This window comes from Mustela erminea, chromosome 7, assembly GCF_009829155.1.
Source record: "Mustela erminea isolate mMusErm1 chromosome 7, mMusErm1.Pri, whole genome shotgun sequence".
Classification (NCBI taxonomy): domain Eukaryota; kingdom Metazoa; phylum Chordata; class Mammalia; order Carnivora; family Mustelidae; genus Mustela; species Mustela erminea.
The window spans coordinates 28,839,964-28,864,533 of record NC_045620.1 but is presented as its reverse complement, the minus strand read 5'-3'; the positions used below and the strand labels follow the sequence as shown (position 1 = coordinate 28,864,533).

At 51.6% G+C, this 24,570-nt stretch overlaps 1 protein-coding gene across 3 annotated transcripts in view; it reads right to left on the bottom strand.

Moving 5' to 3' along the window:
- Positions 1-22,812, bottom strand: part of EBF4 (EBF family member 4) — a 57,607-nt gene extending 34,795 nt beyond the window's left edge. For 2 of the 3 annotated variants that reach the window (XR_004287548.1, XM_032351233.1), the window contains exons 1-6: positions 21,968-22,104; positions 11,439-11,595; positions 11,147-11,210; positions 10,987-11,042; positions 9,333-9,406; positions 8,292-8,360 (exon numbers count right to left, since the gene is read on the bottom strand). Coding sequence is in view for 2 of the 3 variants with exons in the window: in XM_032351233.1 (XP_032207124.1) it covers positions 8,292-8,360; positions 9,333-9,406; positions 10,987-11,042; positions 11,147-11,210; positions 11,439-11,595; positions 21,968-22,104 (557 nt within the window). In the remaining variant the exon portion in view is untranslated. Of the gene's footprint in view, positions 1-8,291; positions 8,361-9,332; positions 9,407-10,986; positions 11,043-11,146; positions 11,211-11,438; positions 11,596-21,967; positions 22,105-22,599 lie in introns of those variants that run through there. The other variant, XM_032351234.1, reaches the window with a different exon arrangement.
- Positions 22,813-24,570: the final 1,758 nt, after the last annotated feature.

Genomic DNA, 24,570 nt, shown 5'->3' with positions numbered 1-24,570 from the left:
TAAATGCAGAAGTAATGTAATGCAAAGCAAACACACATTAGAAAAAGACTGAAAAACTATAACTCTGTTTATATATATATATATATATATTTTTAAAGATTTATTTATTCATTTGAGAGATAAAGAGAGAGCATGAGTAGGAAGGGAAGAGGGAGAAGGGCAAAGAACCTCAAGCAGATCCCACATTGAGTGTGGAGCCTAATGTGGGGCTCCATCTCATGACCCTGACATCATGACCTGAGCCAAAACCAAGAGGCAGACACTTAACCAACTATGCCACCTGAGTGGTGCCCCAAAAACTGTTTTTAGAAGACGAATAAAAGTGACAAATTTCTGCCAAAACTTACCAAGGAGAAAGATATGCTGCAAACAATATCAGGAATGGAAAAAGTTCATAACTAAAAACACAATAGAGATCAAAAAATAAGAGAACATTACGAACAACTTTATGGAAATAAATTTGAAAACTTTGGTACAATGTACAAATTCCTTAAAAAATATAACTCACCAAAACAGAGTAAAAAAGAAACAGAAGGCCTGAATTGTCCATGACCATAAAAAAAAAAAAAAAAAGAGTCAACTGTTTAAAAATTCTCTCCTTTTCATCCCTGAAAACTCAAGGCAAATTATAACAAATTTTCAAGGAACAGATCATACAAGGAATAGATATATTCAAACTCATACAAATTCATCCAGCAAAGAGTAAAAGAAAGAACATTCCCCTTCTAATTATTTGAGGCTGGAATATAACTAACTGTCAAACTCATACCTGGACATTATAAGACAATCACAAGCCAAACACCATTGAACATAAATGCAAAAACTCTAAAAATATTATTAACAGTGCAAATCCTGCAGCATATAGAGAAGACAGTAAACCATTATCAAGTTAGGTTTATACCAGGAGTAATTCAGGATTAGGAAAACCGTTAATGAAATTCACTACATTAATAGTTTGAAGGAGAAAGGCTATCTCATCAACTCAGTACATACAGAGAAAAGCAGCATGTAACATTCAGTATTCATTCATGATTTTTAAAACCCCCCAAACAAAAATTGGTTACCAAACTTTTTTAACCTGGTAGAGTATAGCTACCAAATGGCTACAGTTAACCATGTTTTAAATGGTGAAACACTGGAAACATTTTCTTTAAAATCAAACACAAGACAAGAATGCCATTGCCACTGCTTACATTCAATGCTGTACTTGAGGTTCTATCAGAGCAATAAAATAAGGGAAAAAAAGGGGGGGTGTCTGTGTGACTCAGTCCATTAAGGGTCTACCTTCAGCTCAGGTCATGATCTCAGGGTCCCGGGATTAAGCCCCACGTTAGGCTCCCTGCTCAGTGGGAAGCCTGCTTCTCCCTCTCCCTCTGCCTTTCCTGCCAGCTCATGCTCTCTTTATTACTCTCTCTCTCTCAAATAAATAAAATATTGAAGAAAAAGGATTGGACAGGAAAAAAAGTTATGGTTTGCATAAGATCTATACATCTATACATAAAAAGCAAAACAAACATAAAGACAAAGATTCACATGCAAATATCAATTGCATTTCTGTACACTATCAAGTTAGAAAATATAACAAAAGAAATAATTTGCAATTGCAACAAAATATAACTATAACTATAACTTTAACTATAACTATAACTATAAATATAAATAAGCTATCCATACACCTGAGAGGCTCATTCTCTCTTCAGATCCTTCCTCAAATTCCACCTTCAATTTGGCCTCCTGTGATCACTTTACTTAAAAATTACATTTGCCTAATCCCCAAATTCCTGACCAGTTTTATTTTTCTCCAGTTTTTCCACATATCACATTCTGACATACTTAGAATTATTGTTGTTGCCTATCTCCCCTGTGTCTTCTCCCTCCAGGAGAACAGATATTTTTGTCTGCTTTATTTACTCTAGTATTCTTAGAGCCTAGAGCAGTGTCTTGTACATAGTAGATGCTCAATACATATTTATTTAATGAGTAAAATTAAATGAAAAAAAGTTAAGTGCATGTGGCCTTTATTGAGAAAATTATAAACTTTACTGAAAGCATTAGAGAAAATATACATAAGTAAAGAGATAAACCATATTCATGGAAAGGAAGACTCAGTAGCATAAAGATGTGAATTCTTTTCCAAAGTAATGTATAATCAAAGTAATATTAATCAAAGCCCCCCAAAAGATGTGTGTGTGTGTGTGTGTGTGTGTGTAATTTTATAAGTGGACTCTAAAACTTATATGGAAACACAAAAGATAAAAAAAATGCAATACTCTCAAGAACAAGAGAGGATAGGAGACTTGCCCTATACACTTGTCTATATCATTATTATAAAGCTATTGGGAGGCCTGGGTGGCTTAGTGGGTTAAAGCCTCTCCCTTCGGCTCAGGTCATGATCCCAGGGTCCTGGGATGGAGCCCCGCATCAGGCTCTCTGCTCACCGGGGGGCCTGCTTCCTCCTCTCTCTCTACCTGCCTCTCTGCCTACTTGTGATCTCTGTCAAATAAATAGATGAAATCTTTGAGAAAAAAAAAAAAGCTATAGTGATTATAAAAAGGTGATGTTGGCACAGGGATTATCAAATAAATCAAAGGAACATAAGAAATAGTCTAGAACCAGACCCACAAGTAGAAGGAAATCTGATTTAGAATAAATATAGTACTACAGTTCAGTAGGAATGTGTGAGCTACTTAATAAATGATACTACAATAATTAGTGATTCATGAGTAAAAATAATTACACTGATTCCTTAATTTATACCATGCCCCAGAATTAGTTCCACATGGATTATAAACCTAAATGTAAAATGAAAAGCTGTAAAACCTTTAGAAGAAAATATAGAAGAATATGTTAATGACTCAGAATAGGGAAAGATTTCTTAAATAAAGCACAGAGTAAAAACCACGAAGAAAATACTGGTAAGTTCAACTACACTGTGATACTTGAAATATACTTTCCTGACCAAGGCTCAGTACCTAGGATTTATGAAGATCCATTTAAATCAGTATAAATCCTCCAAACAATTCAAAAAGAAAAATGGGCAAAAGACTAGCATATGCTTAGGGGCGCCTGGGTGGCTCAATGGGTTAAAGCTGCTGCTTTTGGCTCAGATCATGATCCCAGGGTCCTGGGATCAAGACGCACATCGGGCTCTCTGCTCAGTGGGGAGCCTGCTTCCTCCTCTCTCTCTCTGCCTGACTCTCTGCCTACTTGTGAACTCTGTCAAATAAATAAATAAAATCTTAAAAAAAAAAAAGACTAGCATATACTTAGTAGGAGAAGTAAGGCAAATACTAACAAACAAACAAAAAGAGATGCTCAACCTACATTAATAATCAAGAAAATGCAAATTAAGGTGCCCACAAAAGTCCCTGTGTGGCCACTAGACTGTCAAACATTAAGAAATTCGACATTAGGAAGGGCTGGTGAGGAGGTGGAGCCACAGGAACTTAGTCACTCTAGGTGGGAGCATTGCTCAGGACAACCATCTTGGAAATGGTCTGACATTGACTCCTAATGTTAATCATGGGCACACCTTGTGACCTGGCAGTTCCAGTGTTAGGTTTACATCCTAAACACACACTTGTACCTGTTCAAATCATAAGAGACAGGCAAGAATGTTCAGGGCAGTTTTGCTTATAATAGCAAAAACAAAGTACAACCAACTATAAATATAGCAACACAGAAAAATCTTAAAAATATAATGCTGAATTGAAAAAGAACATTTTAGAAGACTACTACAACACAATATCCTTTTTATAAAGTTAAAAACAAGCACGACCAGACATAGTGTTTACAGTATGTCGTAATATTTTTTAGAGTTGTGTGTGAACACAGAGCTCAATTTACTTATTATCTTTAGGAGAGGGATAGGCAGTGGTACAAGATGGTGAAGGAATATAGAGAGAACTTCAGTAATATTTTTAATGTTCTAATTTTAAGTTTGTTGGTCAGTTCACAGGTGTATAATAATTATTAATGCTTCTCAATTTCCATTTTGTTGTATTTTTCTTTTGTATGTATGATATGAGACACAACTTATATATTTTTTCAAATGGGCCAAATATTTAAGTGTAAACAATTAAACCATAAAAGAACCAGAAGAAACCACAGGATAAAGTTCTAAAAATGATTTTGGTGTGAGAGAGGGCTTTCTAAATATGACAAAAATCGAGAGTACTTAAAAGATTGAGAGGTTGGGCAAGTTTCACTCTAAGAAAAGTTACAAGATAACAATCAACTAGAAAAAAAATCTTTACAACTCATGTAAAAGGCGAATTTCCTTAATACATACTTCTACAAATCAGTAACAAAAGCCAGTCCTTCATAGAAAAAGAAGCAAAGGACACGACAAAAGAGTTCCAAGAAAAGAAAAAACAAATAGAATTTAGGTACCTAAAAGCATGCTCAACCTTACAGTAAGAGAAATGAAATTCACCAGGATACCACAGTTCACTTCCATGATGGAAAGAGACAAAAAAGTATGGCGACCACTGCTTGTTGCAGTCATTTCTCAACCCCAAGGTCACTTGCCTTCACTCTGAAGATTTTCCTGCTGCATCACTATATATACTCTTGAACAATGATCCTGCCATAATTCCTGGGGATTTCAGTATGAACATAGATAGAGAATCCTTCCAAAACATTGTCCTCTGCATTATGCAAGCATCTTTCCGCCACTGACCTCGTATCTACCTTCCCTTGGCTACATCTTACTGATGCAATCTCCCTGAATAAGTTTACCTACAGACAACCCATGATCTAACCATCCATTTTCTAACCTCCAGCTCAACCCCTTTCTGGTACCACAACTTCAAAACTTGTTTGGCCCCATCAGAACCTACCTTCCATTCATCCGGCCTTTTCTTCAATCTCCCATATCCTTCTCCCTATCCCTTAAATTTCTTGTTCCATTTTTGCAAACACCATTTGCACATGCTTTTTACTCTCCTGCCCTCTCATGTCTCCTTGTACTCACCTGGCAAACCCTGAACACCTGTCCCGCACCTGTACTCTCCCACTGCTCAGCATGGCTGAAGAAATTTCTCACTTCAAATTCATGACACCAAACCTCAGGCAGGCCCTTAGTGCTGCTTGGCAATCACACATTTCCATGGTCCACTAAGTCTCCTGGACACCTGTTTTTGGCCCTAATGCCTCCTTCACCACTTCCATTCTCAACTATTGACCTGGCTTCCCATTTCACCGAGAAAACAAAGCAATCAGGAAATGGCATCTGCAAGCTCCCACACTGGGTGTCCTAATTTGTCCCCTTTCTGGGCCCAGGCTCCCTGACTTCCTTGTTCTGTCCGTAGGTAGCTGTCTACACTCCCAGCTAAACCAGTCCTCCACTGGTGCATTGGATCCCATGCTCTTCGCTGGTTACGGGACATGGCTCCAGCAGTTTTCCTCTCCTGCATCATCATTCCCCTCTTTCCCACTGGTTTTTCTCATCAGCATGTGAAGAAGCTGTATTTTTTTGGGGCGGGGGGCTTACACTGTGCTCTTGTCCCCATCTTATTTCTCTGATCCCTTTAGAGCAAAACTCTCAAGAGTTCCTCTGTTCGTTGCCTCCAGTCTCTCTTCTGTTCTCAGACAGCCTCCTACCAGACTTCTGCCCCTCCACTCTACTGAAATAGCTATTGTTGAGGTCACCATTGTCCCCCTCATTGCTAAATGTGATGGTCAAATTAGTCTTTTTATCATCTCCATGAGAACCATTTGTTGAAGTTGGCTGTTTCCCCCTTTTTGGAATCGTTTGTTACCTGGACTTCTAGAACACTCCAATCCTCTAATTCCCCTTTTGCCTCCCTGGCCACTCTTTCTTGTTCTCCTTCACTGGCTCCACATCTCTATGGCCTCTAAACACTGAACAGCCCAGGACTCAGTTCTTGGACCTCATCTGTTTTCATTCAGCATTCATTCCCTTGATGATTTCATTCATTCAGATTTAGATCTGCAGCCTGAACCTTTCCCTAGAGATCTGTACTTATGTTTTCACCTGCTTTTAATCCCCCACACCCCGGATGTTTGCTAATCATCTCAACACCAAACTCCTGATCTTCCTTGCTCCCAAACCTGCTTGTTCTGAAATCTCTTTCTCCTCAGTAAATAGGAACTCTGTCCTTTTAGGTTGATCAGGTTGGACATCTGGGATATCTCTGACTCCCCCTCCTTCTCTGTCACTTTGTCTCTCCTTCTATAACAAATCTTGTTAGTTCTGTCCACAAAATACATTCAATCACCTCCTGCCACCACCTCCTAACACCCCCTCTTTAACAGCCTCTACTTTCTCTCACCTGAATAACTGTGCTGGCTTCCTAATTCACCTCTCTGCTTCCATCCTTGCCTCCTACAGGTCATCGGCATCACACGAGCTAGAGTGATCTTGCTAAAATATAGATCAGATCATTTCATTCTTCTCAAACACCCCCCTGACACCCCTGGCTTCCATGCCACTCAGAATAAAAGCCAAACTCCCTATAATGGTCTATATGCAACTTACATGGCCCTGTCTGCATGTCTTGCCTTCCTCTGACCCTTCTGTTGGTTTCCTGACACCATCTCCTCCTACAGTGCCCTTCACGCCAGTCACCTGAGCTTTCTTACTGTTCTTAAACACATCAGGTCCGCTCCAGCCAAGAATATTCCTCTCCTGGGTTCAAACATGGCTCACTCCCTTCCTTCCTTCAGGTCTTGGCTCAAATGTCATCTTTTTAGGGAGGCTCTCTGTAAACATTCTAAAATTGCACCCCCCACTTCCTGGGCACTTCAGATCCTTCCTGATGCTTGTCTTTTCTCCTTAGCTGTTACCGCCATCTAACAGAATCTACGTTTCATTCATTCCATTCACGTCCATCTCCCCTACTAGATTGTTAAGCCCATAAACACAAGGCTTTTGTCTTGGTTTTGGCCACTGTTTAATCCATAGAATATAGAAGAGACCCTGGCATGGGGTGAATATTAAAAAAAAAATTTTGTTGAAAGAATAACATATCTAATTGCCCAGAGTGTGGACAACAGGCATTCTCAAAACTGCTAGTACCAATACCAACTGGTGTAATTTCCACAGAGGGCAAACTGACAGTAACTATTAAAATTACAAACGCACATCTCCTCTGACCCAGCAATTCTGCTGCTGTAATATCCTTCTTATGAACGCACCTATGTGCAAAGTGACACAGGGACAAAGTAAGTCACTGCAGTATATTTGATCTCCGGAAAGGAACAAAAACGGCCAAAACATCCAGCAATGGCAGACGATTGAAAGAAATTATAGTTCATCCATACGGTGGAATATTTTGCAGTACCAAAAAAGAGGAAAGAGACTTCCTATGTCCTGATATAACCTCCCAGATAGGCACGTTTCTTAGAGAAAAGGAAAGGTGCTGAAAGGTACATTTTGGACGCCAGCATTTTTAGAAACATAAAAGGAAAGGTACGAAAAGAAAATGTATCTGTATTTTCTTGTCTATGAGCAGACAATGTCAAGAAAGATGGCCAAGAAACTGCTAACAAAGGCTGCTTATCTGGAGGGCAATGGATGGATGAGATGCCAAGGTGGCGGCCTTTTTGCTTTAAACTCTTTTAAACTTGAATTTCTGCTCCTGTGAATGTGCTCTCTATTAGAAGGAGAATAAGGCAGGGTTTATGTTCCGATATGGCGTGATCTCTAAGACATATTGTTAAAAATTTTTAAAAAAACGTAACGGTACAAAGTCCCTGGTACATAAGGGTGGGGTCCTCTTTTGTACCTTTTGAATTTTGTACCTTACCTATGCATTTGCTCTTCAAAAAGAAAAAATAATTTTAAAGAAGTCATGGTGGGAGAATGCATTTTACACCCGTCACCTTGACAGTCCTGTGACTGAAATGCGCCAAGTATGTCCCCACTTTTCAGTGGAAGGAAAAGGAAGTGCAGAGAAGTCAAGGCAAGCAGCGAGAGGTGCAGGTGGACCTGGGACTAGAGCAGGGCTTCCCCTGCCTTTCCCATGCCAGCCTGTCCGTCCTCCCAGCCGCTCTCTGGGGTCTGGTTCATCTCTTTCCCGCCCCGCCCTCACCCCAGGCCCTGGCCCTCAGGCTTTCTTCCCCAGGGAGCAGAACTCCTCTAAGCCCAGCCCCAGGAAGCCTACCACCAGCGGCTTTCTGTAGAGGCCAGAGGTGGCAGCTTCCTCGTGTCTGGTAGTTTCTCTCTGCTTACAGCCACCAACGGGGGGGCGAGGCGTGTGCCCCCGTGCTCTGCAGCTGAAACCAGCCCGCCCTGGTCTTCCGGGGGCCTCCTTCCCAGCACCTACCTGTCAATAATGACCGGGTCAGAAGGCGTCTCATTCCGATTGCCACAGCTCTTCCGGTCACAGCACCGGCTGGAGGAAGAGGAGCGAGAAGGTGTGTCTGTGTGCGCATGCGTGTGCGCAAGCGTGCACACGTGCTTCCGGTTGGAGGTTCTGCGTCCTGTCTCTGAGTGTGGAATCCCTTTCTGGGGGCCTCACTTCCAGGAGCCTTCGGGAGAAGGGTCCTTCACCAGGACCTGGAGAGCCAGGTTGGCCAGGAGACCCTTGTCCCAAAGGCATGCTACTCCTGGAGGATTCAGTAAAGGCAGGCTGCAGGCCCCCTCCAGGGTCTTTCTCACATAGCAAAGGGCTCGGATTTTAGCATGCAGCTCAGGAATTACCAGAAAGTGAACCCACCCATGTAACCAGCATCCAGTCGAAGAAAGACCGCACACAATCAGTGCCACAGAAGCCTCCCCACGCCCCTTCCTTGTCACTACTCTTCCCAAGGGCAGCCAGGGTCCCAGCCAGATTTTTGAACACTGTTCTCCTTTCCATTCAGAAGGAACTGCTTTTCAGGACCCGGTGTGAGGGGCATCTCCTGGGGAGACCTTATCTAGAAATGTCAAGATCTGGGGGTAATGGGGAAGGGGAGCCAAGAGTTGTGTCTGCCCCACCCCCACCTCCCCTAGGGAGCACCCTGAGGCTCACCCAGGAGGCAGCAAAGTTTCCTCTCTCTAGCTTCTAAGCTAATCCGGGAGGCCCAGCCCTGCCCCCCTCCTCAGCAAGCCTCCCCTGAGCTTTATTAGTTAAGCTTTCCAGTGGTGGCAGGAGGCCTGTCTTACAAAAACACTTGGAGAAGCCACATAAACAGGCCAGGCTAATGGGGCCTCAAGGATCCTCTCTTCAGCCAGCACTGTGCTCAAGGGCCTCCCTCCTCCCGCATCGCCTCCCCCCATCTGGCTTCCCGAGGGAGCTTCGAGGAGCCGGGCTGTGTCGGCAGTGGTCAGGGCAGGGCCCGGTGGGGTCCAGAGACAAAGGTGCAAGTGTCCCAAACCTTCTCACCTGCACATGATCTCATGGGTGAGCAGCACGCGGCACATTTCGGGGTTCTTGTCTTGCCCCTCATAGATGATTGCCTGGGGAGAGGAGGAATGCACAGGCTCAAGAGGAAGGAGGTTGTTCTCAAATCCAAGTGCAGGGGAGAGATGGGCCCTACTCCCAGGGAAGATCCTGCACTCCAACTTGCTCTGGGGCGCCCAAGAAGGCAGAGCAGGAGCTGGGACCGGGCTCCCCAAACCAGGAACCCCAACGGGGGCTGCGGTGGGCAAGGGTGGCATGAGGTGGGTCTATAGATTCTGTTTGTCCACAGGCAGCTTTTTCCAGAGCCAGCTCTGTTTGGAGCTGGGGAGGTCCCTAGACCACAAGGTTGGGCTGTTGGTGGGGTAGACACACTCCTATCTCCACTGTTCCCATGGCCCTAGGTGATCTCTGTTTCCTGCTCGCAAGCACTGTTCCTCTGGGTTCTCCCCACCAGTCTCACTCCCCATCCCAGGCCAGTATGTCTCCCTTGTGCTATTGGATCAGCCTTCCCACCAGCTCCCTGGCCTCTACTTTGCCCCGCAGCAAGGAGGGAGCTCCCTAAACTGTAGCTCCAGCTTCCCACTTTATGTCCCCCTGTGCCTCCAGGCCATCCCTCATTGGTGGGGTCCCTCCCTCTCTCCAGACCTCCTCCCATCCGTTCCACACTTATCCCCACACAGTCCCACTGGCCGCTGCCTCATCTGCCTCCCAGACCACAGTGGCCACAGGCTTTCTAGAAAGAAACAGTTTCTTCCCCTGCCCTGAGATTGGGTGGAAGCTGCTAGAAGACTGTTGGAAAGCCCGTCTCCACCTTGCATTCCAGGCCACTAATGGGCCCATTTGTGACCCAGCCCTGCTCCTTACCGGCACACACAACTTCCCTGAAAAGCCCTGACACTTGGGGCCCTGTCTTGGGCAGGATCCATCAGGATTTACTCAGGTTTCAATTTCCCCAAGCTCCTTATGCTAGCCTCTCAGCCTCCTGTGACCTTCTAGACCAGCAAGTGCTAAAGGTTTGCAGTAGAAATTCTGGGGCCTCACCCAGTCCCCCTTTAGTGGACCAGGGCACCATCCCTCAGCTGTGGTTAGTGGAGGCTGGTGAGGGCTTTCTCTTGAGAACTGCTCTCAGCAGATAGGAGTTGCCTAGCTTGGAAATGTCTCCCCATGGGAGTGGTTCCCAGACAACCACTGACTGATACAGCGTACAGAATCCTGGCCTCCTTGCCTCAAGGGGGCGTGACTCTGTTTCCATTCCTTCTCTAGAGCTCCCTGGGGATCAGGCTGAGACTAGACTCCAGCTGGAACCACATCCTTGCTGAGCCCTGCTCAGCCTTTTCTGTCCTGCTTCCCTCCCTTGCCTTCTCCTGAAAGGTTCACTCCTGCTTCTCAATAAATCACACACACCTGCATGCCCATCTGGTTTGGCCTTCTAGGGGAGGTCACCTAAGACAGGGCCTCTGTACAAACATTGTCTTTCTACAGATGGGAGGGCGAGGCCACACAGCCTCCTGCCACAGGAGCTGGACCAGTGGGGATGAGGAGCAAGGAGGAGGTGGGGCCAGGGGTGAGGGTGCTCACTCAGATGGGGTCCAAGAGGGGGGCAAGATGGGCCTGAACATCCCCTGGACTGGCTCACCTGCTTGGACATGGAGTCAATGAGGCGCACATAGAGGTCCTGCTCCGTCCGAAGTCCTAAGGGTGGGGAGGTGGAGAGGGCTTGCTGTGGCCTCTAGTGATTGAACCACACTCAACACCCTCCCCACCAGGAGCCACAGGAAGGAGTGAGCCTTACTCACCATTGTTATACACCAGCCGGAGGCGATAGTGGATTCCATTGTTGGTCTTTTCAGCCCCAGGTTCCTGCGGCGCCAAGATGGGGATGCTCAGCTTTCCCCTGGCTCCTCCAGTCTCCCGTCAGCACCTCCTGCCTAATCCCACCCTTCCTCCCTCCCTTCCATCCATCCCACCCGCCCCCCCACACTTCACCCCTCCACCATGGTCCATCCGTCTACCCTATGGGAGGGGGTTCCCTGAACCCACCCCCTTCCTCCCCCCTGCTCTGGTGCCCTGAGCCCACGAGCCTCTCACTCGGTCCTTTTCCACGAAATCGATGAAGGCCGTGCGCTCCACCTCCACAGGCTGCCCCTGTCGGTCATACATGGCCAGCACGAAGTGGAAGAAGTTGGATTTCCTGAGGTTGGAGGGTGGCTGCTTCTCAAAATGTGCGCGCGCCAGGCCCACGCCGCTGTGAGGAGGAAAGGGGCTGCCAAACCACCGGACACACTTCCGGGGGGGGGCGTTCGGGGGACGGGGAGAAAGACCTCAGCACCTCCACCAGGTTGTGGGGGAGGCTGGTCAGGGTGCCGTCCTGCCGCGGCAGGAGTCTAGACCAGAAATCAGGTGGGCTGGGGCCCTTCCATCCCTGCCCAGGGTATCATTTCCAGACGGCTCCCCGGACTGACGTCACCCTTGCCTGCTCCCTTGGGAGGAAGGGGCAGAGCGGGCAGCCGCGGAGACACCCCTGCCAGGCCCCCTCCCAGGCTTTTTCCTGGGCCCCATATTTTGAAAGGCTGATCTATCTCTAAAATCAAAGGTATGGACCGCCCATCTAACTGACCAGAGGCTCCTGTGACTGCCCTTTAGAGCATCAAGGGGCAGCTAGGAGGTTCTGGACCAAATGTCTCACGACTGTGTTTGTGAGACTATGGCATCACCTGGGAGATGATGGTGATGTCCCTCAGGCTCTCAGAGACATTAAACTGGCTCAGGGCCATTGCTCTGCCCAGCCCGGACCCCGGGCTATGTTTGAAGGCAGAGGGTGCACCCCTCAGGAGTACAGGGACCAGCCTTCACAGGGTGGGAAAGATATACGCTGGCTCCCTTGGGCAGGGGGACCCTTTGGTCTAGGCTCGCCAAGAGCTGTCTCCTGGCTCATCAGAAGTGACTCCTAGAAGGGGTGTCCTGCTGACTCAGACAGTGGAGCATGGGACTTTTGATCTCGGGGTTGTGGGTTTGAGCCCCATGTTGGGTGTAGAGATTACCTAAAAATAAAATCTTAGGGAAAAAAAAAAAAAAGGAAAGAAAAAGAAAAGATTCCTACAAGCCAGGGCCAGGCAAGAGCAGGAGGAGAAAAACAAAGGCCCCATTCCCCAAATACTTCCTCAGCCCCAGCCATGTACCAAGTCCCGGACCCATGGCACTGAGTGGGGCTAGAATTAAATGCCTGGAAGGGAGGGAAGACAGATACAGAAGGCTAGGACACAAGACAAACAAATAAACAACAACAAAAACAAACAAACAAACAAAACAACTCTAGAAGCAAAGGAAGAAAAAAGTGAATTCTTTCTGTGAGAAATGAGGTTCAGAAGCCTTCGTGGAGATGGTAGCTTTCCCCCGGTACTTGAGGAATGAATGGGAGCTCAACAGAACAGGGAAAGGAGCAGAACAAAGAGCATGAGGAATGGCTGTACGCGTGAAGGTTGGTGTGGCTGGACCACGGATTCTAGAAAGTTAAGTGAAGAGAAGAAGAAGTTGCATTGGAAGTGCCAAGTCTGGAGAGACACAAAAACCAGGCTCTGAGTTTAGACTGTCTCCTCTGGGCCAAGGTCTTGAAAAGATGGTTCCTCAGGTTTCTCATGGCTTTAGACCCTCCCTCTACAAAAGGCAACTATGGGGGCGCCTGGGTGGCTCAGAGGGTTAAGCCACTGCCTTCGGCTCAGGTCATGGTCCCAGGGTCCTGGGATCTAGCCCCACATCGGGCTCTCTGCTCAGCAGGGAGCCTGCTTCCCTCTCTCTCTCTCTCTCTGCCTGCCTCTCCATCTACTTGTGATTTCTCTCTGTCAAATAAATAAATAAAATCTTTAAAAAAAAATTAAAAAAAAAAAGGCAACTATGGCCACCACCGTTGCTGAGAAATGAGGCTTCACAGCATGTGCAAGTGTGTGTAGGGGGCCCTGGGACACCCTCCAAGAGTAGACCCTCCATGGCTTCACTCAGGTTGGTTCTCCTCATGTGTGGTAGCCAAGATGGCAACCCATGAGCCCCACTTCCTGGTATTTCTGCTGTTGTGTAGTCCCCACCCAGACTGTATCAGGGTTGGTCTGTGCGGCCAATAGAATGTGGCACAAGTGATGGCAGATGATTCCAAGGTTAGGTCATAAAAGACATGGTGGCTTCTGCCTTGTTCTATTGGATCAGCCTCCGGGGGCAAAGCTGGCTGCCATGTTGTGAGGACACTCGAGCAGCCCTGTGGAGGGTCTATGTGGAGAAGAACCAAGCTCTCCTGCCCACAGCCAGCACTTAGCTTGCTAGCTGTATGAATGAGCTACCTTGGAAGAAGATCAGCCCCAGTGACACCTTCAAATGACTGCAGCCTCAGGAGAAGGACGAGCTGCTCCCTCACTTCTGACTCTGAGAAACTATGTGAGGCAAGGGGTGTTTGTTGTTTGACATGGCTGAGTTTTTAGCTTTTTTTTTCTTTTTTTTTTGCACCAATTTTGCTGAGGGATAAGTCTTGAGCAATACAATGAAGGGCCACCAGAAGGTTCTGAGGCCCGGCAGGGCTTAGAAGATGCTACCCATGGGGAAGGTGCAGTGGGGTGGGGAAGCGAGAAGCCCCTGCAGGGATGCAGAGGAGAGCATGAGGATGGCACGGCTGCCTTGAACCATTCAGACCAGGGTCCCATCAGGGACACACCATTGTGGAAACATCCGCCATATGCATCACTCCTTAATGCTGTTCTTATAATTTTAAATCAACTTACTCTCACTCTGCTTCATGCAAAAACCATAATGACCGGGCTATCCTGGCTTGAGACGCTTGTGTTTTTACTCGTACATCTTACAGTAAATACAGAAATATTCAAAGAACAATTGTACCACCTCCTTAAGCCTGGTTGGGAGCCTTGCTGGTCCTGGTGAAATGCTGATTTCAGGATTGGGTGATGGGTCTTGCCGGTCTCTGATCAAGAGGAGTTGGAGGAGACCACGGTCACCTTCTCTTTCCCCCACCAAAGGTTCTTTCTACAGGTGCCCCTTTCTCCCTCCAGCTTCGCACCTCCTCTGCCCTCTCCTCCCCTCCCCCTTAGGTCAAGAAGTCCTTTCAAGTCCAAGCCTTGACCCTCCAGCTTCCCTTTTGCCAAGAGGCAGGGAAGCCGGAAGAGCTTTGATCACAGCAGGTCCCTGATTACTGCTGATGAATATGCTAATGAGGCAGCAATCCTGACTCCTCCTTCTGGCCCCAGGACCAGTTTGGGGGGAGTGGGGAGAGAAGCTCGATCGGTCAGGTTCCAGGACCACCTGAGGGGAGAAAAGGCAGAAGGGGGTGGGCTCATGGAACCCTCCCAGATCTCTCACTCGGCCCTTTATTCCATCAGCTAGACCAGGAGAGGTGCCTGGAAGGCTCTCAGATGGCAGAGCTGGAGGGTACAGAGACAGGGGCCTTCACAGGGGAGGGGTCGATGCGGAGCAACAACCCAATCCCCTACACCACTCTATACACCCTTCCTTCACAGACATCCCTGGACTTCCAGGCCAAGAGTAAATTAGTGATGCTGGCAGGAGTTCCCTCTCTCATCCATCCCTCTTGGCAAATATCAGTCTGTCCTGGGTCCTGGCTGCCTGCCAGCTCCTGCCAGGCTTCTAAGGACCAGACCTGGGGAGTCTGGCCCAGGTCCCAAGCTGAACTCCCTCCACAGGGCTGCCCTCCATGCAAGAGGGGATTCCTGGGGGGAGAGGTCAGGAAACCCAGGGAGAGGATAGAGGGCAGGTACCGCTGCCTGTTGCCTGCTGCCTGCTGCCTGGGGCCTGTGGACCAGTATCCAGTGCTGCTGGTCCGGGGATGGGGAGAGGGTTGCATTGTCTCACGTGCAGGTCCCACCCCAAAGCCGGAGGGTCGGGGTGAGGGTGGGGGCTCATTCCGCTTCTTCTAAGGCAGCCCAGCATTGGCATCATCCTGTCTTCCCCACCTTGCTGAATGGGTCTCAGGCACCCTCATCCTCTGGGGCTCACACCCACTGAGGTAAAACAACGGGACAGGTGGCTAGCTTCCAGCTTACAGACAGGGTTACCATCAAGATCAAGGACAGAACAATATGAGTATTACAGCTCCAGCTTCCCCCCACCAAACCACAAGACCAGGAGAGGACCGCAGAGTGGGCAAGACCCAGGGCACACCCAGGGCTGCTGGTCTGTGACTGTCTCCAGTCTCCCCTGTTCATACTCCTGCTAGACCAGTGAGAGAAGCTCAAGGTGAAATAGAAAAAAGTTTTGCTTTGGAAAGTCATTATCGTATTTCCTGCGAACAAGAGGCGGACAATGACAGAAGGATCAGGACCTCAGCAAGAACGTGGGGGTAGCTCTGGACTATCCCTTCCTTGTCCTGGTTCCTCCATGCGCCTCCACCCCCACCGTGCAATAGGGGACCAATCTGCACGCCTAGATACAAGGACAAGGCCCAGAGGGAGAGGGTTGGGGAGGGGAGAGACTTCAGCTCCTCTCCCCCTTGGGAAGAGCTGATGCTCTTGTAATGAGAAAACAAACCAGGATTAAAGAACAGAAAGAAAGAGAGAGAGAGAGATACACGCAGACAGCTCAGAAAATGGACACAGGGGACGCCCAGAGGTCAGAGAGCCCCTGCTGGGTGCAGACGTGTGGGAGGCGGGAGCTGTGGCTGCTCTCACTAGCTTAGAGACAGAGAGATGTGGATGAAGGCCGGTGTCTCTGATTCTGCAGTCTCCCACGGGCCGCAGGGAGCAAGTGCAAGGATGTCTATGGATAAAGAATCCCTTATCTAAAAGGAAAAAGGGAAGCAGGAGTAGACTCCCTGAAGTGTGGAGGCACAAGGGTTCAAATGCAAACAGTTTAAGTGGGAAGTGATTCCAGCAAACACAGGGCTGGGATTGGGGAATGAGAAAGAGGAGAGGCACTCCGTAAAAGGGTGCCGCAAGTCACCGCTGTGGGCCACTGCAGCTTCTCAGTCCTGCTGGGAGCTCTGGAAACAGTCTAGAATAGAGCAGGTGCTTTGGAGGAGGGAACTGGGGTAGTTATCCACCAACTTCAGTTAGTCATTGGTGGAAGGCAGTGGCAGGGGGAGGTCCTGGGCAGTCATTTCTCAGGTACACCTGGCTCTGTGTGCAAGTGGGCAGAGCAGGCTCCGGCAGCCTAAGGAAGTCTCCAGAGCCAGGTGCTGGCAGCAGAAGCAGACCTTTCACCAAGGTGGCAGGGTACCAACCACCAGCCATCCAGAGGCCTACAGTGTGTTAGAAGCCGGTAAGACTACAGCCCAAGGGACTGCCTAAAAAATTGGCAGACAGATATAAGAACAGCTTCCCCAGGTATATGAGTTGCTGGGGCCTATAATTCAGAGACATCTCGCTCCCTTAGCATCACTAGAGCACGAAGCATGCCACACAGACGCCTTTCTCAGATAAAGCCAGCTGAATGGCGAGAACCGCCACATTCATCACTTTTGTGAGGCTCCAAAAAGAATTACACATCTCTTGGCTTTCTTTAAAAGATCATTTTCAACAAAATGCTCAAAACAGTTTCCTATCCACTCTGGAGTGTGCCAAGGGCGGGGCATTTGCTCTTGTACTAAAGAACCCAGACACAGGAGGGGACAGCGCTTGTTTTCATATTTCTACCGTGGCCTGCTCACCGGCGTTCCCATCTTCTGTTCTGGAATGGCCCGTGAGTTAAAAGGTGACAGTGGCAGGCGAGCGTCGGTGTGCGCTGCTACTTCATGGTTTGAGGACACGTGCTTTGTAGCAAGTGTGGGTGTGCATGGGCTTCTGGAGTACGGTGCTGGGAATCCAGGTTAAAGTTGACAACAAGGGACGCCTGGGTGGCTCAGTTGGTTAAGCAGCTGCCTTCGGCTCAGGTCATGATCCCAGCGTCCTGGGATCGAGTCCCACATCGGGCTCCTTGCTCCGCAGGGAGCCTGTTTCTCCCTCTGCCTCTGCCTTCCACTCTGCCTGTGCTTGCTCTCACTCTCTCTCTCTCTGACAAATAAATAAATAAAATCTTTAAGAAAAAATAATAAAGTTGACAACAAGGACAAACCTGTCCTTCCCGGCTGGGGCCGTCAGGTGGCCTGTGTCTGGGGGATATGGGTGGGGACATGCTGGGGGCTGTAGGGTTGTCTGGCTGCTATTGCGGGGGTCCCAGTGGTCCCTGGAGACACTCCTTCCCAGGGCGGGGCAGGACCCAGCAGAGCAGCTGCTGGACCCTGCCCCAGGGTTCTAGTATGGAGAGCACCGCGCCACTCAACTGTGTCCTCACGAGGTCACTTGGGGCTCCTTACATGCCTGACTATATGCTTATAAAAAATACAAGTAATTTAAAACAAGCATCCCAAGTCCCTCAGAGGACCAGTGGCCCAGGCTGGAGTTTTGCCTCCCCCCAAAGGTATCCTTGGACCTTTTCCCTTCCCATTAGCCCCCCACTGACCTAACTCTTGCCTGCCTTGATAGCCCAAGTTTCTGAGCAGTGCCTTGACTTGGACCTGATCTGCCTGGCAATCTGGAATGCTGGGGAAATGGGGACAAGCCCTAAGGTCATCCGCAGTGGGGGGAGGCTCCCCCAAGAGGTAGAAGGAACAAAAAGCCTATGTCTCCTGCATCTCATCCCTTGTCTCACCTTTCTCTAAAATTTCTGCTACTAATTGCAGCCCTAGCCCAGCCCACTACATAGGTCTCTTTTATCTCTGTGTCCGCTATTCCTCCAAGTGTCCCACTGGCCCTGCTCCCTGCGGGCCTCCCCTGGGCTCCTGGGACTGCTGGGAGCCATCAAACTGGGCCTGGCCTTCCTGGCCCCAGCCAAGATCCGTTGGCCTCACCCTGCCCAGCCCGACAGGCCCAGACCCTAGTTGTGCTACAGACCAGGAAGATAAAAGCAGCAGCCCACTGGGGCACACCCACATTGACCATGTGGGCAGGGAGAGGAACTGGAGGCTCTGAATCTGTGTCTGGAGGGGTCTGCGGGAGACGAGGCTTTGGGCTGCTTCATATTCCCTACTTCCGCTGCTGGGCAGTGGGTAGGCTCACCTGTCACAGGAAGTTATCTCAGCCACCCAGGCCCCCCCAGTGGGGTGGGGGGAGGGAAAGGATCTCAGCCAGCTCTTCTTCTTGCCCTGCATTCCACCTAAAGCTTGCCCACTCTGCTTCTCTCTGCCCACCCCCTCGCCACCCACCCACAGGCCCGCCTGCCAGGTCCCAGGCTGAGGAGCGGCTATTAATTATTAAAGCAAACAAAAGCATTTCCTAGCAGGGAGGCTAGCGTGCAGCTGCTTACAGGAAAGGCAGCCCAGCTGGCTTTCTCAGGGCCTGCCTGTGTGCTGGGACCTGCTGGAAGGGGAGGGCGGGTTGGGGTCCTGCAGGGGGTCTCCCTGGGCCGGGAATCCCATCAGGAGAGGAGAGTTGCTTCTGGGCTGAGCCCCCAGCAAGAGGAACACGGGCTGGGGCTGGCATGGGGTGCTTGTTTAGAGCTCCCCACTGGGAAGATCCTGCCAGCCCTCGAGGCACCAGACTTCCCTTTCCTCCCCTCTTGCCTCCAGGGCAAGGGCAGGGAGCCCCTCTCTTCCCCTACTCTTCTTTTGCTCAGAACTTCCCTTCCTGTTGGCAGAGCCTCCTTCACTGATCTTGGCAGGTTTGGGGCCGTCTCCTCCACCTCCACCTTCTGTAAAACTTGGCGTCATAAAGCTGGAAAGCAGTCGCCACCCAGTATCTGGTTCCTAGAGTCAGGTAGATGCTGGAGACCACCAGCATAGGGAGGGGAGCCCAACAAAAAGGAATCTGGGAACTTTTTAACACGCACTCCTATTTCCTTCAGCAGATACTCGTTGCCCCCCTCTCTGCTGACTGCTCCAGCCTGTCCTGGTGCTGGGGACACAAGGACGAATAAGCCCTCATCCTTGCCCTAAAGAAAGGCACGGGCTGGTGGGGCACTGCTGATTCTGGGCTGTGGCCAGGATCTTTAGGCAGCGCTGAGAACTGTTCCTGAGGTCCAGGTGGGAGGGCACACATACAGAAGGTGCTGGGGTGCAGTGGGTCCCCAAGACTGTAAGACTTTATTCAGTGGGTAGGTGGGTGCTGGGGCCAAAAAGAGGCATTGTTAGATGCCAAGTGTTGTGCCAATGGCTGGAAGGGAGTTTGGGATTAGACAGTGGTAAGCCCTGAGTGCTGAATACTTGGGAGGAAGCAGGGGTGACTGAAGTTTTTAATCAGAGAAGGACATGATCAGAGAAGAGTTCTTCAAAAATATTGCTCTGGTCCCCCTGGGACATGGCAGATGGTTTTGGGGGAGAGGTGAGAGCCTGGGGCTGGGGTAGGGGGATAGCAGGCTGCAGTGGTAAACAGGGATAGATTAACCTTCAAGCCAGGGAGGAAACAGGTGAAGGACAGGGGTGAGCCATTGTTAAAAAGTTGGCCTCAGACATGAAGAAACATCTAGGAGCCTTGACCATCAGGGGGCTGTGGGGCAAGGCATCAAAGATGACTGTCAGATACCAAGCAGACTTGGGGAAGAGCTCTCCTGGGCAAATTTCCCAAAGGTGACAGGGACAGAAGTCAGGTAGAGGTTGGAGACGGAGGTAGGGATGGGGAAAGGAATGTTTGTTGCTGCTGTTTTCAGGATGGAAAGACCTGAGCCGAGGAGGACGGGCTGGAGTGCCGGGGGATCAAGACACTAATGGGAGAGACAATGGACCACTTTGGGAAGAATGAGGAGAAAGGATTAGCCTGCTCTTCACTGGATGGAGGTGGTCCAGAGTCAACCAAAGGGGGCGGGGGTGTGTTCCCAATCTGTGTTCTGAGGCAGAGAAGTCTCTTGACTTGCAAATAAGAAGCCCAGGCCTGAAGAAATGCCCCTCTTCCAACGGGAGGGCTTCTGAGTCCCAGCGATGTGGTCCCCAGGACTCAGATGGGACATCTCAATGCCACTCAAGAACCCCCTCCTCCACGTGCAGACAACATTGCTGATGGTCAGATCCTCTGGGAAAAGGCCCCATCCCCACACTTCTGAACCCATACAGGCTACAAGAGCACCACCTCCGTATCTGCTCCTCCCTCATCAAACCTGCTGGCTTGACACAGGGACAGAGGGTCCAGTCAGAGAGAAACAGGAACCCTAAGCCTCAGGGGTCCCCCTGGAACTCTTCACCCACTCTTGCAAGGAGCTCTCACAACAGCTGGTGGTGGACAAAATGACGGAGCCTTCATTAAGGAACAGACCATCTCAAATTAAATATAAAAACAGAACCAACAGAAAATCTGGCAGGATACAGAATTGTTTGCACAGCCCAGTAAAAAACCCACGTGAATGGGAAAAAGGATGGGAAGGAAATACACTAAAGTGTTGACAGTAGTTGTATCAGAAAGGTAGAATTTTGTTTCTTGCTTACCAATTTTTCTGGAATATACTTATATGAGTAAAACTATGTAAATTAATTCATAGCAAGCCCCTCTCCTCTTGAAGAGATGAGCTCCAGGAAGAGCCCCCCCCCCCCCAGCACTCCCTGCTGACAGTCAGCAAAGGACAGGAGTGCAGAAACAGGTTTGGCTGGCGCAGGGAACAAGATGTGTGTCTGTTAAGGGCTGAGGTTGGACTTGGACTAGAAGCCGCCACTGAGGAACAGGCCCAGGGATGGGAATGTTGGGCCCATGTGCCCAGGTGACCCTCCTGCAGAATCCCTTCAGGCTCCAGCAGCGGTTCAGACCTCGGGGAAGCCCAGTTCCCAGGTCCCCAGGGGTCTGCAGAGTCTGCAGCGCCTTAGTCTTAACCACTGAGAACTCCAGTAGGATATCTGACTCCCCCCGCCCCCAATACCCGCGCCCCATGACCGCTCACAAGTAGGGGCACCAAAAAGTCCATGGTCAGGTGCTGTGGGGGCAGGCCAACAAACCATTTAAACTTCCTCTCCAACCCAGGAGTCCATTCCCTATCCAGGCCCTCTGCCCAGACTCCTGCAAGGCTTTGGCATAAATGCCGGGCTCCCAGGGACCCTCTGCCTCCTCCAGGGCCCGCCAGGAAACCACTTTGAGGAGAGGCGGGGCCTGAGCGCCGGGCCTGAGCCCCAATCATTCCAGCCAAGGCGACTGTCCAGCTCGCTTGTTCCCCACTCTTCAGCCCCCAGCCTCTTCTCTGGCTCCACACGCACCCCTCCTTCAACTCTGAGGGGCGTGGGAAAGCAGAAAGGGGGCTGGGTTTTGTGCCTTTCCTGGCAGAGAGCCTCGAATTGGACCAGGAGAGGCACTGGGACTGCCCATGAAGGAGGGGTTGCCTGTTACTTGACGGCCGGTGGCTGTGGGTCATGGCTCAGGGACTGCGGGCAGCGGGGACACCTTTTACTCTAGAGTCATGGACCGCCGGGCCCCTGAGCGACAGTTAGAAATCAGAAATCAGAGCTGGGACAGCGGCAGAGGCGGTAGAAGCCCCGCCCCGGCCCGCCCCAGAGCCTCAGGAGGAAGCAGAGGCGCTCGGGGCAGGGTGGGCGGGAGAGCTTGCAGCGACTGTCCAGAGTTAGGGTTCCCCCACCCCTCGCCCCAGCAGCTCAGCAGGCTGAGCGAAGACGGTGCGGAGTCGTCCAACCCGAGCGCGCCGGGTCGCGTCCGTGCGCTTACCTCTGCGCCGCGGTGCTGGCGTCCAGGATGCCCGCGCCCTGCATCCAGGAGCGCACCGAGCCCAAGCCGGCGGGCAACAGCGGCTCCTCCTTCAGGTTCAGCCCGCCGCGGGGCAGAGTGTCCTGCGCGGGGAACATAAGGGCGCGCGGTCGGTGGGCGCCCCCGCCGCCGGGAATGCGGTCCCGCCGAGGCTGCGGACGTCTCGGCTCAGCCAGACCCGACGGCAGCGGGCGCCTCCAGGAGCGCAGCGCAGCGCCGGGTCCCCGCGTCTCAGTGCGCGCTCGCCTCCCGGGCGCTCCCTCGGAGAAAGCGGGTCCGCGAGCGCCGGCGCTGTCCCCTCCCCTCCCGGGGCGCGGGGCGGGGAGATGGAGGGATTCCCCCGCGGCCTGAGCGCCGGCGGGCGGACTGCGAGCGGGGCGGGGAGGGCGGGAGCGGAGCCGGCACCCGGTCCGCACGGAGGCGCCCCAGAGGCGCGCTCTGGCGGCTGCCCAGGGCCGCGGTCGTCGGAGGGGGGGCCCGAGCGCCCCAGGAGCTGCCTCCGGCGAGGCGGGGGCGCGGGGCTGCCCGCCCTTTCCCCCTCGCCCCCCCCAACCTCCCGCCCGCCCGCGGCGCCGGCGCGGGGCGCTGATTACCATCCGGGAGGCGGAGGCTGCGGGCGCGGAGCTCCGCGGCGGCGGCGACAGCGGCGGCAGCGGCGGCAGGAGCAGCAGCAGCCGCGCGTCCCGGGGAAAGGCAGGGGCAGCGCCGGGCCAGCAGACGCCGCCGCCGGCGGAGCCCCGCGTGCCCCGGCGCCCCGGCCCTGCCGCAGCCCCGGGCGGCAGCACCTGGAGCAGCAGCAGCAGCAACCCGGCCGACTCCCCCCGGGGCCCGGTTCCCGCGCCGCCCCGCCGCGGCCGCCGCCGGCCGCCGCTCCCCGGGGCCTGGCCGCGGGCCCGGGCCATCCCGCCGCCGCCGCCGCCGCCGCTCCCGGGGGAGCGGGAGTCGAAGGGAGGGAGCGCGGGCGGGAGGAGGGATGGCGGGAGCGGGCGGGCCCAGGGGACTGGGGGCCGGGGGAGGCGGGGGCGGGGCGGCGCGGCCGGCCGAGGGGCGGCCGGGGACGTGACATCATCGGGGGAGGAGCGGCGGGGCCCGGGCCGCCGCGGCGGGGCGGATCCTGGCGAGTCGGTCGCTGGGGCTGGGGGCTGCGGTCTGACCGAGGCCGCGGGGAGGAGCTGGAGGGACCCTCGGGCTCTGGGAGGCCCGAGATGGGGGCAGCCAGGGCTGCGCAGCGAGGGAGCCGCGCCAAAGCCGGAGGAGCGCGACACGCCGCGCTCAGAAACCTCCGCCGCCTCCGGGTCGCGGTGGGACAGAGCTCGGGCTTCTGGCCTCACCTTGCTCTCCCAAGTACCCGCCGGATTCCCCACGCTGACACCCTGTGCCTGCACTTGCTGCTCATGTTGACGCCTCCAAGCTTTTACTCTTGATGTTCTTTGCTTGCCCTTACTGTCCTCCTTGCATTTCCCCTGGCGAACCTGACCTCGCCTTAACCTCAGCCTAGGACTCAAAGCTCCCTCTCCCCAGACCGCTGAGCGGCCTTCCTCAGCCTCTTCCCCCGGTTGCCTAAACCCAAAGCATTTTCGTTTCCAGCCTGTACCTTTCTGAAACCTCTTGATTTCTGATGGCAAGTTAGACACTTAGGGCTCAGAGTTAGGACTGGGAGCCCAACGCACCTCCTCTTTCTCCCCAGCACCCTCCTTCGCAGATTTGCAGATTTCATTCCTTTTTTTTTTTTTTAAGTTTCTGGCACAGAAATCATCTCACCTTTGTTCCTAGGGCAGAGCCCCTAGGTGTGTGCCCCTCACCTCACATTCTGGCTTGATGTGTCCAGGCCAAGCTTTGAAAAAGCCAGAATGAGTCCAGTATTTTCCTGCAGAACAGCACAGAGGTGGCCGGCCATGCCTGTCGCTTGCTCTCTCAGTTAACCCTGGAATAACACTTTCTTGCCCCAGCTGACTCCTATCCTCTGTTGGAGGGTCTCCAAGTGTGCAGTTGGTGGTCCACCCCGACCTAGATAGGGAGCCCTGGGGGCACTGCCACGCCTCCTATCATCCCAGAGGCTCCCCTACCTTTTCTCCTGATTTCTTTCCTCTTTGCCATCCCTCCTTCTCCATGTCCCCCTTCCCATTAACTGCAGGGGCTGTGACTCCCACCCAGACTTCTCCAAGTGTCAGCTTTTACCCTGGGTGAGATTATCAAAGGTAGGTCTCTCCTTAAGGTGAATTCTTCTGCCAGGCTCTTTCTCCACCTCCTGATTTGACTCTAGATCCTTGCTCCTCCCAGTGGGGTCCTGGACCACCAGCAACAGATCTACCTGGGAGCTTGTTAGAAATGCAGGGTCGGGGCGCCTAGATGGCTCAGTGGGTTAAGCCTCTGCCTTCAGCTCTGGTCATGGTCTCGGGGTCCTGGGATCGAGCCCCACATCGGGCTCTCTGCTCAGCGTGGAGTCTGCTTCTCTCCCCCACCCCGCTTTCTCTGCCTGCGTCTCTGCCTGCTTGTGCTCTCTGTCTGTCAAATAAATAAATAAAATCTTAAAAAAAAAAAAAAAGAGAGAAAAGAAATACAGG